At 40.3% G+C, this 15,842-nt stretch overlaps 2 protein-coding genes across 2 annotated transcripts in view; both read left to right on the top strand.

Annotated features, from left to right (window-relative positions):
• Window positions 1-10,025: 10,025 nt before the first annotated feature.
• Window positions 10,026-11,014, top strand: LOC116474791 (keratin-associated protein 4-3). The gene has a single exon (XM_032163561.2). The coding sequence runs from the start codon at window positions 10,075-10,077 to the stop codon at window positions 10,660-10,662; it is 588 nt and encodes a 195-aa protein (XP_032019452.1). The 5' UTR covers window positions 10,026-10,074; the 3' UTR covers window positions 10,663-11,014.
• A 4,548-nt stretch (window positions 11,015-15,562) lies between these two features.
• The window catches only part of LOC116475355 (keratin-associated protein 4-4-like), a 958-nt gene continuing 678 nt past the window's right edge, over window positions 15,563-15,842 (top strand). The window contains exon 1 of the mRNA XM_032164713.1: window positions 15,563-15,833. Coding sequence (XP_032020604.1) covers window positions 15,563-15,833 — 271 coding nt within the window. The remainder of the gene's footprint in view (window positions 15,834-15,842) is intronic.

Raw genomic sequence — 15,842 nt, 5'->3', positions numbered from 1 at the left:
ATATGCTCACCCAACATTATGTTGCTACCCTCTACCAAATGAATACAAGTTTGAATTTTCTCTGAAATATGTCAACCCCATGTTCCCTGAATTGAAATATTTGCTCTCTACCATAATTTATCACATGGAGCTATTCCTCTATCTTAAATAAATTTTATTTTTTGAGGCATACAAATAATATATGGGCATTGTGTCTCATTATTTTTCCTTCTTGAATTCTCATCCTTACCTGTCAAATTTTCTGATGTTCTTCCTTGCAGAGGGAGAGGACCACAGCAGATGATATCAGGGGCTCCACCTTTATCCTATCAGCACTCTCCATTCAAATATAGCAAAATGGTTCCTTAGAGCAGGCACCTGGAACTCTCTACCTGAGGACTTTCTCTGGATAAAGGAGCAAACTCTGGGCTAGAGACTTAAAGCCTCTAGGAACAGCACTCAGAGAATGAGTGGGAGTTGGTAATATATGCCTTGGCTTGTTTCCCTCCAGTGGGGGGTATGTCAAACCAGTCTTCCAAAGGTCCTCAGTGGGATTTATTCCAGATGCCTACAGGAACATTCTGATCATGAACTCACTCTATAATGACTTTCCCTCCTTCCCAGGGTCATTCTTCAAGCTTCCTCCAGTGTCTCTTGGGTTAATCGTCCAAATATACCACATGTTCTCAGATCCTCTTTTGTGGGTTTGCTCTAGAGGGCACACAGTCTAAAACAGCAGTATTCCTAATCTCAGTATCAGTGTCCTTCAAAATGTTTTTGTACAATATGAATGGTTACCACAGATTTTGGTCAACTCTTGAGTTTATTGTCACCTGAATGGACACCTCTGAACATTTTGCTGTTTTTTTTTTCTTTTAAATTTTTGCACATTACAATTTTTTCCTATTATTTGTTCGTTTACTTTTTTGGTCTTCTCTTAAGCATTTTGATTTTTAAAGTTTTAATTTCAATATGCACATTTGCTTTTAAACTAGTTGTCTTTGATTTTTTTTCTTCCACATCATTTTATCTGAGGGGTAGGACACAATCACCGTGTTGGTGATTCTTATCCTAAAAAAGGCTGTATTGAAAAAGGTTTCACCCTGAGCCATGCTGCTAAGTTAGAGGCACCAAATAAAGACCTAAAACAGGGATGTTTGCACGAGTGATTTTTATAAGAAAACGCTCTCAGGAGAAATGAGCAAGGAACTGTCAGAAACAGAATAGGATTGTAGAAGAGGCTAGGCCCAAAGGGATTTTATTGTCATTTGACCCCACAGGAAGCTCTAGAGAGTGAATGGTATTACAGACCCATCTTTCTGAGAGGTAAGGTGGTTGGAACTTTGCAATCCTACATCAGTTACCACTAGCTATGGGCCACCCTGTGGGAGAGGAAGAGGATGCAGAGAGGGCAGAATCCTCCAGATGAGGTGGCTCCTGTAAGCTGAGGACAACTACCTGGAGAAGCCTGCAGGTGAACACAGGGAGCCGCTGGCTATCCTACTTACACTAGCTTGGGGATGGGGGCATCTTTCTGGCAAATGGGATCAGGATAGGGAGCCCTGTAGTCCACCTCTGGCACTGCTCAGCTCCAGCTATTTCTCTCTTTAGGCTCACTCCAACTGGTTGGTCACAGTTTCTAGAGAAACGTATGATAGGAGGGGTCATGGGCACCCCCACTTCTGGTCTACGTCACTTGCTTGGTAGGGTAACCTGAGTCCTCATCCTGAGAGCTCTGATCCTTGGTTACTGTGTCCTTATCAGGCTTGAGCCCTTGAACTTGTTCATTTGCAGTCAAGGCTGGAAGTAGAAGCACCAAGCATGCCCCAGGGGATCACTTAAGTGCTAAATATATTCCTCCCCATCCCCATTGGCATAGCGGCAGTCCTACTTCCTCATGATGATGAGGCCAGTTGCCTGTGGGAATAGCTCTTTTCTTTATGTGCTTTTCTCCGGCCAAAGTGATAAGGTGACAACCATAGCTTTAATTCCAACCAAATCCTTACTATGCCCCCTGGAGGTGGCTCCTCCCCTCTTGGAGCCAGGACCTCTCCATAAAACTTACAGTTATTTGGGAGGGAGCACAAATTCCCTCACGTGGCTCACAAGGCATGAAGGTGAGTGAGCAACTCCTCTGTCCACACTTTGGTTTTCTGTATTAATGTATTTTACCTGTTGTGGACACAGTACCATGTGATGGTGATTGGTGTAATAATTCTTACTGCATCCTGAAGAACAGCGCTCCACCTCACAGGGTGTCATCTCCAAGCTGAGACCTCCATTATGGCTTCAAGAGGTGGTTGCATCACACTATTCGTTCAGCTGTTTCTGGATGGTGCAGCATAAAGTATACTGTGCATAACAGGGTATCTACAGTTACCTGCCCACTGCCACACACCTTGTGCTCCATATGGGGTTGATCAGTCAAAGGTGAAGTTAGGTAGGATTCCACACTGCCACATCAAGTTCTCTTGGGCCCCCATATAACGGTGCTGGCTGAGGCAATGCAAACAGAAAATGCAAGCCCATCGCCTGACTGTATGTCAATTCCATCAGCAGCAAGTAACTGGCTGATCCCCTCATAGGATGGTACCTTGCAAGGGACTCAGGGCCACTCTTTTGCTGGCAGGTTGGATATTCAGCAGTGGTGTCCTGGTATGCTCTAGACAGGACGCTTAAAAATATTACCAGTGTGGCAGCCTCTGGAATCCTTGTCTCTTCTCTTCTAGAGCACATGGATCTTAGCAAGGTCTCCACAGTATTCACGTTTTGTGTTCATCGAGTCTGATTCACATGACATTATCAATATTGTGGATCAGTATGCTGTATTGTAGGATGTTCACAATGCCTAGATCTTTTGAGACTATACTGTGACAAAGATCAGGAGAATTACCATATCCCTGGTTCAGCACAGAGTGTTAACACCACTGTCTGTTCCAGGTGAAATGGATTCACTTCTGATGCTGCTTCCTGGTGGTTATTGAAAAGGATGCATTTGCCAGTTTGGTTGCCATACACCCCATACTAGAGACTGTGTTCATTTGTCCCAGAAATGATTCTACATGCATCAATCACATTGGCTGTAATTAGATTTGTATTTGACAGAGTTTGTGTTCATCCACTGTCATCTTCCATGATCTATGTAGTTTTTGTTGGGTCTGAACTAGTGAATCATATGAAGGTGGTACTCACCTCTCCTACATTTGTAAGTCTTGAATATGTCTCTAATTTCTTGCTTCTATCCACTCGCTTGCGTGGAGAATGTGTGAGAGGTCCCAAGCAATGTCACAAGCTCCCAATGGGCCTTTCCTATTGTAACAATTCTTACTCCATAGGTCAAGGAATGTTATTGGTGAACTCTACATTGGAGAACTGGGTAAATGACCACATAGGGGTCTGTGCACCCTGTGAAACTACTGTAAGACTAACCCGGATCAAGACTCCATTTATTTTCCATAATCAAGACTCCATTTATTGACCATCATTATGAGATCCTAATGGGGCTTGTGTTCACATTTTGGGTTTCCAACTGTCAATGTCAACTCAGATCTGGTATCGAACAGGATCCAAATGTATGGGGATTCCACTTTCCCCTGAGAAGATGGCTGTGGGTATTTACGGGAAAGGACTAGTGAGGCTAATATTTGCTGTGACCCTGTTTTTGGGAGGACTGGCTTCTCCTTCAGTTGATACATTCTAGGTCCAATAATCAACTCACATCTGGAAACTGGGTGAAGGATTATGAATTTCCATTGGAGCAACTTATCTTTTTGCTTGTTTAATCTTAAGCTCTTGAAATATACATATACACAAGTGGAGATACAGATATACAGTTGGCCCTCAAATGAGACAAGTGTTAGTGGTGCCAATACCCTGTGCAGCCAGAAATTAAAGAATAACTTTGACTTTCCCAAAACTCAGTTACTAATAGCCTATTGTTGACCAGAGCCTTAATGAAAACATAAACAATCAACACACATTTTATGTGTTATATGTATCGTATTCTGTATTCTTATATTACTGTAAGTTAGAGAAGAGAAAATGTTATTAGGAATATCACAAGAAGGAGAAAATATATTTACTGTTTATTAAGTGGAAGTGGATCATCATAAGGTCTTTTTCTTGGTCATCTTCATGTTGATTAGGCTGAGAGGAAGAGGAAGAGGAGGAGGGGCTGGTGTTGCTGTCTCAGAAGTGGCAGAGGCAGAAGAAAATCCATGTATAAGTGAACCCATGTTGCTCAAACCCACATTGTTCAAGGGTCAACTGTAGATGTAGATTATATAGATATAGATGTAGCTAGCTATAGACACAGATATAGATATGGATATAGACATAGATATTGATCCACAGAGTCTAAAGTTATTCCTATGCCTTTTTGGCCACCTATGTCCTATTCTGAGTACCACTATGTTCTACTGTCCATAACTACAGATCTCTGTAAGTCACAGATCACTCTGCCTAGTTTTCCATTCCTCACTTGCCGCATATCATATAATTGTACCTACACTAATTCTTAAAGTTAAATGCTACCTCCTGGCTTTGCTATTCTGGGATCTTATCATCCCCATTACTCCTGGGAAGCTTAGTTCTATAACAAAACTTTTTATCACAAATGCTGACTTTATGGAATAGGCACCACTAAATTTCTCATTGATGTTGGTGGCTCTCTTACCTGCTCATTCCTTACTGCTTTTGTAAACAGAGTGTCTCCAAGACTCACCCCAGAAACATAGTCAGCTGCTTGGCCTTAAGACCAGAGCAATTTTAATATTTCCACTTCTCTGTACTTTTTTTTTTTTTTTTGAGACGGAGCCTTGCTCTGTCTCCCAGGCTGGAGTGCAGTGGCGAGATCTCGGCTCACTGCAATCTCTGCCTCCCGGGTTCAAGCAATTCTCCTGCCTCAGCCTCTGGAGTAGCCGGGACTACAGGCGCATGCCACCACGCCTGGCTAACTTTTTGTATTTTTAGTAGAGTTGGGGTTTCACCATGTTAGCCAGGATGGTCGCAATCTCCTGACCACGTGATCCGCCCGCCTCAGCCTCCCTTCTCTGCACCTTTTGATCCCTTCCTCTTCTTCCACGGGCTGTGCGTTATCAGATAAATCTATACTAGTTATCTACTGTTGCCTTATATTATCGCTTCACAACTTAACAGCTTAAAACAACACACATTATCTCACACTTTCTGTGGATCAAGAATTCAGGCATGCCTTACCTATGTTATCTGCATCATAGTGTTTTCCAAGTCTGTAATCAAGGTGTTCACTGTCACTAGAGTCTCATCTAAAGCCTCAACTAGGAAGCAGCTGCATCCAGGCTCACTAAATGGTTGTTGACAGGATTCAGCTCCCAAGGACAATTAGAGGGAGCCTCAGTTCCTTGTGGGCTGAGGATGGGGGCTGTCTTCAAGTTGTTACCACGTGGATCTCTGTCTCTTATAGCAGCTGGCTTCATCAAACCCAATGAGAGACAGCGTGAGAGCAAACCAGAGCTGGCCAACAAGAAGAAAGTGACAATCTTTTGTATAATAACTTAATCATTCAATGTATCATATGATGTTGGTTAGAAGTAAGTTACTCAAAGGGTTGGAATTACTTAAGACCGTGAGCACCAGGAGGCAGAAATAATGGGGCTAACTTAGAGGCTGCTGCCCCAGCTCTTACACAATATTGACCAAGATAATCAAAACACAAAATACACATACTATGATTTCATTTAGATTAAATTTTAAAATGTGGGAAAATAAACTGTATTTTTAGGGACGCATATCTAGGTTGAAAAACTATAAAAAATACAGTAGAAAGATTTAAAATCAGAATAGTGATTACTTCTAGAATGGAGGGAGGGAGATACAGTCAAGAAAAGACATATAGGAGCACCTCTTATGGATGACAAGATTCTATTTCTTGATGAAGGCTTTGGGTACATACATGCTTGCTTAATAATTATCAGTTACATCAATTATTAATTAATTAATGTATATATGTTATACATTTTTAGCATATATGTGTTTTTCACTTAAAAAGTTTTTTTAAAATCCAAGGTGAACTGAAATATCCTATTTAAGTTTTAAAAGTCAAGATAAAGCAGTGACTGAAGACAGTTTAGAACAAAGAGATTTACTGAATGGCATATGAGTATTCATATTATTTTAAATATTGCTCTGATTACACATACCACTTCATACCAAGAGTAGTAGCATTGTTTAATGCTTATTCTTAAATATTTTAATACAGTTTGATTTTTATTATTAATAGGAACTTAATTGAATTGGAAATATGGTAATTTATCTATCAATTAGACGTGCCTTTTGTAGGCCTCTCTACGTATTTCACGGTCTTATAACTAAGTCATAGTAATTCACCTAATGAAATTACATTTTATCTCCAAAATACATACTAGGTTTTCATTCCAAAAATGTCAGAGTACTAACATAATAGATGTGACACCTGACAAGAGAAACCCATTTCCCATGTCATTCTTTAAAGGGTATGTTAATGCGATGTGTCCAGGTTGCGGGGTAAACACAACACATGTTCTTCAGTGTTGATTGCAAATATCAGTTAGGTTCACTTCATTCTAATTTCCTTGATGTTTACCTAAGTGAGGTCTTTTATCATGAACCTCTAAAAAGACAATCATAAAATTAGTTTAAAATTTAAAAAGGTATATGAAAGAAAAACTTACACTCCTTCTACTAGTCTATATAATAAAAGAAGGACAGTTTAGATAGACTTGGCATAACTTGTGTGTGTGGTCCTCAAGTTAATATCAAGTGTGTTTCACCAGACGTTGAGTAGAATTTAGCAGCAAATACATACAGTGACAGACATCCCGCCTGCTTTTGAGGCTCATTTTGTAAAAATCCAGTGTGCTGTCTATAGGAATTTCCCATGGTGGTTCATGCCCTATTGCTCCATTATCATCCATGTGGGACTGTCAGTTTTGGTATTAGAGTCATCTAAAAGAGCAAAGATAATTATCAGTGTTTTAGTTTACAATACTCCAAATTCAGTGTTTAAAATCCAGTATCATTTTCTCTACTACATAGATACTACCAATTGTATTTTAATTATTTTAGTTGCTTCTGTTCCCAATTGAATATGAGACAATGTATGTCATACAGACAGTTTAAGCAGATGGGTCTCAAGCTTGGCTGCCCTTTACCTGAGAAACTCGAAAAATTCTGGTGCCCAGGCCATAACCCACAACATTTAAGTCAGAATTTTTCCGAGCAAGAGTCAGGCATCAGTAGTTTTTAAACACTCTCCGAGTGACTCTAATATTCAGCCAACTTGTAGAAGCCCTGGATGAGGGGTTGTGATTCTCCATACATTTCCCTACATTCAGAATGTACCTGCCTTTGTAGCTGTGGCAATAGAGTTTTCTTAATCTCCATAAATTTATATAGGAACCTCTCCCCTCATAATCAAAACCTTTTTCTTTTATGTTTTTAATTTTTCCTCAGTCCCTGATATACGGCAAATCAAATGAACACCTCCCTCTTCAGGATGCCGTGTGGCTTCACAGTACAATTTTGTTTCAATCTTTCATGTTCTCCAGCTTTGCAAACACAGCCCATAAAGTAAAGACTTGTAAATCAAGTGTTTGCTAAACAAGTTAATGTGATAGAAATATTGCAAGGTGCTTGGTCTTTAATGATCTTAATTAAGACATTTAAGGATGCTATCATAGAGTTAACAACCTGTCTCTTTCTTCTTCGGACTTCCTAGTTCTAGCAATGAGAGCCCTGAGTTCAGGGAATGCCCTCAGACTGGGAAATCAGAAACAGTTGGTCACCCTACCTTGACATTGGTTGGTATAGTTAAAATGAAGCCCTGGCAGTTATTAGTATAGCTCTGAATGGACTAGTGACGCATGCATCAACATTGCAACTCTCACAGCCACATACCAAGGCAAAGACGACAGACAGAAAAAACAATTATGCTATATATCATTTGTTTGAATGTTCAAATCAAAACTAACCTATGGTGGAAAAATTATTAGAACATGGCTAATAATTTCCCCATATGGCTGCCTCTGTGAAGTGATGAGTTTACTGAAGTGACATTTAGGAACTTTCTAGTATAATGAAAATGTTCTCTGTATTCATCCATTTTCATACTGCATGAAGAAATACCAGAGACTGGGTAAATTATAAAGAAAAAGAGGTTTAATTGTGAGTCTCTAAAAAAGACTCACAGTTCCACATGGCAGGGGAGGCCTCACAATCATGGCAGAAGGTGAAGGAGGAGCAAAGGCACCTCTTACATGGCAGAAGACAAAAGAGCATGTGCAGGGGAACTGGTCTTTATAAAACCATCAGATCTCATAAGGCTTATTCACTATTATGAGAACAGCATGGGAAAAATCAGCCCCCTTGATTCAATTACCTCCCACCGGGTCCCTCCCATGACACCACGACACCATGACACGTGGGGGGTACGGGAGCTATAATTCAAGATGAGATTTGGGTGGGGACACAGCCAAATGATATCATTCTCTATCTTGATAGGTGTGGAGGTTACATGGATGTACCCATTTATCAAAACTCATCAAATAGTACATTTGGGATTTGTTCACTTCAGTGTATGTCAATTTTACAATATCATAAAACTAGATACAAACAAAATTAAAATACTTATTTATGAATTAATCCACCAAATTGTCAAGTTTGCTAATTTGTTTTAAGTGCGATTCTTTTAATTAATCTATGATGAGCTGCTTTGATGTTACTTTATCACAGTATAATACTGTGTGTGTGTGTGTGTATGTGTGTGTGTGTGTGTGTTCCTTCCAGTAAACTGTGAACTCCCCTGAAGGATAATCTACATCAAATTTGTAATCCCAATGGCTGGCAACTTGTGTCTCTCAGATTATCCATTTAATGCCTCTGTTTTATAAACAAGGCAGGACCTTGAGCCAGGTGCTTCTGTAAAGCTTGAATGAACAGAATAAAGCAGGAGGTGTCTGTGTGTGGCCATTAAACCTTCAGCATCTACATCATCTGGGCACTTGTTACAACTAAGTCTCTCCCCAGCAATCAGAAACCGTGAGAGTAGGCCTCGCAATCTGTGTTTTGACAAGCCATCCAGATGACTCTGAGGCATGCCTGAGTTTGTCCACTACTAACTAGGGGATAAGGCAAAATCTTAATTCAGTAAGCTGGAATTTGCCAAAGTCTTCTGACTTTCAGATTGATCGAAAAAATGAGTTTTGTAATTTCCAAGCACGGGAACTCAATTCTGATAAGACACAGATTCTGATCATTCAACATTTTTGCTGTACTGAAAAATATTCAAAATTAAAAATGAGATGAGGAATAAAAATAAGGCTATGTCTTTTAGAGTCCAAAAGACCAGCTGGAGAGACATGACACAAACCTGTAAGACAGCAAAGCGGGATCTAAAGAAACTGTAACCTTTTAGTAACACCAGCTATCCAGATAAGTAGCCTACCAGGATTTAAGGATATAGGACAGGACCCAATGTCCTGTTTGAACATGTTTGAAACATCCAGGGAAATCCATTCCAGTGGTGTAGAGGCTACCAAGGTCACATAGAGGAAGAGCTACCCCTTCCCTCATTGCTCAAAAATGACACACAAAATAGGACCTTTTCTTCTTGTCCCAGGCCAGATGCCACACTGAGTAGAAGGGCTTTCCTCTCCTTTGGTCATTGGAAGAAATGAATAATTGGTAATGTAACTAACTAAATCTCATTCTGGTACTGGGTACAGGAAGAGAGTGAGAAATGTAATTCCAAATGCAAAGTATCACCTGATAGCCCTGTGTGGAGGAAGAGGAAGATAATTTGGTCTAGAAGATGCCATCAAGGTGAGAATCAAGGAAAAGTAGATGGTATAGATCTTATTACATCTGGACAAGAATATTTTCTTCCCAACGATTTTAAACCACTAAATGGGCAAACATTAATGTGTAATCTGATAATTATTTAGCAATTAAATAAACAAAACAAGAAAAATATAGTGACAACAGGAAACTGGGGCAGTATATAAGAGGCTCAAGGAGACTTCTAAATTCCAGAACCTCATTCTCCTGGAAACCCACCCAGAACCTCCACCCTCTGACACCATGGTCAGCTCCTGTTGTGGCTCTGTCTGCTCTGACCAGAGCTGTGGTCAAGGTCTCTGCCAGGAGAGCTGCTGCCGCCCCAGCTGCTGCCAGACCACCTGCTGCAGGACCACCTGCTGCCGCCCCAGCTGCTGCATTTCCAGTTGCTGCAGGCCTTCCTGCTGTATCTCCAGCTGCTGCAAACCCAGCTGCTGCCAGACCACCTGCTGCCGCCCCAGCTGCTGCAGGCCTTCCTGCTGTATCTCCAGTTGCTGCAAACCCAGCTGCTGCCAGACCACCTGCTGCAGGACCACCTGCTGCCGCCCCAGCTGCTGCATTTCCAGTTGCTGCAGGCCTTCCTGCTGTATCTCCAGCTGCTGCAAACCCAGCTGCTGCCAGACCACCTGCTGCCGCCCCAGCTGCTGTATCTCTAGCTGCTACAGGCCCCAGTGCTGCCAGCCCTCCTGCTGCCGCCCAGCGTGCTGCATTTCTAGCTGCTGTCATCCCAGCTGCTGTGTGTCCAGCTGCTGCTGCCCCTCCCGCTGCCAGACCACCTGCTGTAGAACAACCTGCTTCCGCCCCATCTGCTGTGGCAGTTCTTGCTGCTGAGTGAACCTGCTCTGGATTTGTACACCTTCTTGCTCTCATCCTTCAGTTCAGACAGAGTATCTATTCAGAGAACATGTGGACTTCCTGATGTCATGAAAACAGAGGCATGAACTGATTTGGAAAATACTTCATTAGTATGTATTCTCTTTTATAGAAGTTTTTATTACTATTGAATCCGAATTTACAGTCAAATTCCACATCACACGTTTTAGAATTCTTCATTCTAATTCAACACACATAAATCTTCAAATGGTACCCTTCTAGATGTTTCTTCCTAATGTTTTCTGTGGAATCAATTTTCACGTGGAATTGTTTGATTTTCCTCAATAAAACTTCATAGTATTCAAAAGCACCAAAAATGCTCATCTCTTTTCATTTGTTATTAATATAATGGTATATGTATATTTCTGTCTATTTTCTGCACAACACAAGAGTACATGTTGTCAAACACCCTCATAATTAAAACATTCAATTGGCATTCTCCAATTAGATATTATCCAAGCCAGAATTCAGTCTCACAGTAGAAACAGGAGAAGAATTTAAGAGACATTTTTGAACCTAACACATATAACATGAAAGCTGTGGAATATAACTGCCAGCACAAAAAAATTGTCTTCAATAAACTACATCCCATGATGTGATTTAAACTAATTTAAATAGAAACAGCTCAGTATAGAGTATATTCTGTGGACTTGAGAATTATACAGAGTTGAGGCTGAATTCTAACTGTACTGCATACCAACTATGATCTCAGACATGGTATTTAAACTCTGTCAACCTAGGATTACTTTTCTCTTAAGAAAGGATCATAATAACTCAAAAACACATGAAGGTAATCATAAAATGTCAATGAGATAAAGGTGCCTGATTGACAAATAAAAGCATGCTCTCTTTTAGTACCAATTAGCCTCTGTTGTATTTTTTTTTTTTACTTTTTGTTTTGAAATAACTGTAGATTAACATGAAGTTGAATAAGAAAAAGTTCCCTGTACCCTTCATCCGGTTTTCCCCAGTGGTCACTTCTCATAGGACCATAGTACATGTTGAATCCCAAAGTCTGACATTGGTACTAAGTTCTAGGGATCTAGTAACTAGCATGGTGATTACAGTTAAAAATACTGTATTGAGTACTTGAAATTTCCTGAAAAAGTAGATCTTAATTGTTGTCACTACACACACAGAAAAGAATAACTATGTGAGGTGATAAGGTATTAACTAACTTGGTTGTGATAATCATCTCACAATATATACATATCAAGGCATCACATTGTACACTTGATATATATAAAATTCTAATTGCCAACTACACATCAATAAAGCTGGGGAAAAATGAAAGTGCTAAAGTACTAGAAGAAATCATGAGAGATTTCTAAACATAATGCAAACTTACATTAAGCAAAAAACACTCACAAAGAAAAAAAATTGTCAATTAATGTAAATAAGAGTCACCTCCACTGAGTCATCAGTAGGCACCAGTCATCAGGGTTCCTCAAGGGTGTGATTCTTTTCCCATAATACAAGGTCTCGAGGAAATCTTAGAGTTGTTCTCATACACCATAAAGGGGCTCACCACAGTTTTAACCCCATAACAGCTTGGAACCTGCTTCTGTTCACTCTGACTGGGGAAAAAGGCTCAGGACCTCAATACGATGCTGTGTCTGGGTACATCAGAGCCAGTACAGGCTCAGAACACCAGCCAGTGCTGAAGCAGGGGCATTCAGGAGCCAGATTGTTATCCTGGTTGTGTAATCCTGGAAATCAGGAACAGGGCAGCAGTAGAAACTGGTTAACAATATAACAACATCGTATTCCATTTATTAGACTTACATGCACCTGAGTGCAGAGAGGGAAGCTCAAAGTAATTTCATCCAATTCCCTCCATCTACCAGTCAGCAACACCAGCTCACACTGAAACCCCTCCCCTGATTATCTCTAGAGGCAGCCCATTTCATAAAGCACTTTCCTCATGGTGAGTCAGATTTTGTTTCTCCCTAGGAACATCCTATCTTCCCTATCCTATATCAACCCATGGCAGCCATCTGAGGAAGTCCATTCTCATACAGAGCCCCTTCAGGCTGCACTGCCATTGCTTTGCTCCACTTTTCTCCTTTTTAGGTTAAATTTCCAAAGCATTTCCAGTTCCTCATTGATCATAATGCCACCCTCACAGCAACTTTGCTTTTCATAAACCCCAATTTATCTTTATCCTTCTAGCCTGGATTGAAATGCATTTTCCAGATGTGTTCTGAACACTCTGGGAAGATTAGAAATGCCTCATCTACCTTAGTAAATGTTCCACTTTCATGAATGTTTCAAGTTTGCATGCAGGAGTTAACACAGCATTAGTGGCAGTAAGTGGTTGGCAGTAAGTGTGAACTAATACTGAGGTTACTAGAGTGTGAAACACCTAAGTAGTCCTCATCATAAACTGCTTCAAGGTCTTCTCATACACATACAGTGGTTGTTTCTGGACGAGAAATTCTCAACCTGTCTTTCTACTGCATGCCTGGAGTAATAGGGCTCATTGTGGTGATCCAGGTTGAGTACTTCATATCTGAAATGCTTGGCACCAGAAGTGTTTCAAATTTCATGTTTTTTCAGAGTTGGAATATTCACATTATACTTGTTGAGCATCCCTAAAGCAGAAACCTGAAATCCTAAATGTTCTATTGGGCATTTTCTTTGAGCATCATATAGGTACTCAAAAAGTTTTCGGTTTTGGAGCATTTCGGATTTTGGATTTTCAAATAAGATGTCCTCAACCTGTAATATTTTGTCTGGTGAAGGGATGCTAAGAGTGGACACAACCTTACGGTGTGTGCATAGTTAAATAAATACTCCCAATAAATTTAGATATATTCACTCCTCCTCAATCTCTTTTGCTATGCTGCATTAATAACCACTCATTTGATCTATGATTGGTTCTGATATTTCATCTTTTTAGGTCTGATTCCCTGTGAGAGTATTTCTGTAGTTTTGGAACCATGGTTCTGCCATTTGGTATTTTCTTTGAGCATCATATAGGTACTCAAAAAGGTACCTATATTCACTTTTTCTTACCTTCATGACCCCCAAATATTTGATGAGCAAGTTTTATGGAAAGACCCTCAGCAGAGTTGGTGTGTCCATAGTATCCTCAGAGAGACCAGTCCAAACGGAAATGGCTAACCCAAGAGCATCCTAAATTGGAGGGTGATACATAATTGGAAGAATATGGCACAAAGACAGGAAGTTTCTGCCTTCTTCCTTGGGTTTCCTTAACACCCAGGTTTGGGGGAGAGTGTGTGTGTGTGTGTGTGTGTGTATAATATTCCTAAGGTAAAGGGCCTTAGGAGATAAATGTAAATATATATATATAAATATATATATTCCTAAATATGTTATTGTATATATTATATATACATATTATTAAATACAAACATATATGAAGAATATGTATTACATATAATGTATTATATATTATATATATTATATATTCATAAATATATAATATATATATTCCTATATTACCTATGTATAAAGTTCTCTCTCTCTCTCTCTCTCTCTCTCTCTATATATATATATATATACACACACACACACACATACATACATATATATTCCTAAGGTCCTTTGGGGGAATATATATATTCCCCCAAACCTGTAATTTTCAAAAGAAAATTATGGGCCTAGAAGAATTAAAATCACCCAAGGTGAGACATAATGTGTATGTATGTGTGTGTATGTGTATATATAAATATATATATACATACATGTATATATAAACATATATATGTGTGTGTATGTGTGTGTAGATATGTGTGTATATTTATATATATAGTGTGTGTGTGTATATATATATAGCAAGGACACTGGGTCCTTTACCTTAGGTTGGCAAGTAAACCTTAGAAATAGAGGAGATGACTCAATGTGACTGTTAAAGCCAGAGAGACAGGAAGGAAAAGTCAGAAGGAAAATCAGCCCCTCAGAGCAGAGAGCAGAGGGACCTGAACCTTTTAGTATAGCTGATCTCTATAGCCAATTTCCCCTAAAGGCCCTGAAACTGAGTTTTGGAATGCTGTTTCTCAAGAAAAAGAAGCATCAATAATTCATGACTTAGGTGTCCACCTTAAAAGAATTCTGCTTTCCCCATCAGAACGTCTAGAAAATGGGTCATGATTCATTGTATGGAAGGTGGCAAGGAATATATCCTAACAGTATTTGTGTTTTCATGCCACCAGTCACCTGTTTCACATTCAAACCTTCATTGCCCACTTGATCTATAACAAACATGCCATGAGATTAAAGCACAGCTTTCTCCTCCTGAGTCACCAAAAGAAAATTATGGGCCTAGAAGAATTAAAATCACCCAAGGTCAGACATAATGGATTAAGGAAAATGAGGCTGCAGCACGTGGTACCTACAGGCAGATGTCACATGGCAGTTCAAGGAGGAAGCTACAGCAAGAGGCTTTATTGAGGTGTAGTTGGCAATTAGAATTTTATATATATCAAGTGTACAATGTGATGCCTTGATATGTATATATTGCGAAATGATTATCACAACCAAGTTAGTTAATACCTTATCGCCTCACATAGTTATTCTTTTCTGTGTGTGTAGTGACAACAATTCAGATCTACTTTTTTCAGATTGTTCAAGAAGAGATGACCTGTGGAATCCTAACACACCAGGGGCAGGAAATAATGCTTTTCTCCATGTTGACAAATTTAAGCAGAAAAACAAACTTGCCTAATTTGATAATTGCCTACTTAACAGGACAAACAATAATAAGGAAAGAGTGCTGCATCTGATGACATCAGCCCTTAGCAGGGTATAAAAGAGGATCTGGGGCAAGGAGACTTCCAAACCTTCCAAACGCTCCTTCCTGGAAACCCACCCGAAACCTCCACCCTCTGACACCATGGTCAACTCCTGTTGTGGCTCTGTGTGCTCTGACCAGGGCTGTGGCCTAGAGAACTGCTGCCGCCCCAGCTGCTGCCAGACCACCTGCTGCAGGACCACCTGCTGCCGCCCCAGCTGCTGTGTGTCCAGCTGCTGCAGACCCCAGTGCTGCCAGACCACCTGCTGCAGGACAACCTGCTGCCGCCCCAGCTGCTGTGTGTCCAGCTGCTGCAGACCCCAGTGCTGCCAGACCACCTGCTGCAGGACAACCTGCTGCCGCCCCAGCTGCTGTGTGTCCA

Source organism: Hylobates moloch, unplaced genomic scaffold (assembly GCF_009828535.3).
Source record: "Hylobates moloch isolate HMO894 unplaced genomic scaffold, HMol_V3 SCAFFOLD_10, whole genome shotgun sequence".
Classification (NCBI taxonomy): domain Eukaryota; kingdom Metazoa; phylum Chordata; class Mammalia; order Primates; family Hylobatidae; genus Hylobates; species Hylobates moloch.
The sequence above is the reverse complement of the archived record's forward strand: the minus strand, read 5'-3'. Positions and strand labels throughout refer to the sequence as shown.

What these genes read in the sequence shown, in the direction of transcription:
- LOC116474791 (XM_032163561.2), top strand. Translation starts at nt 10,075, where the DNA reads ATGGTCAGCTCCTGTTGTGGCTCTGTCTGCTCTGACCAGAGCTGTGGT.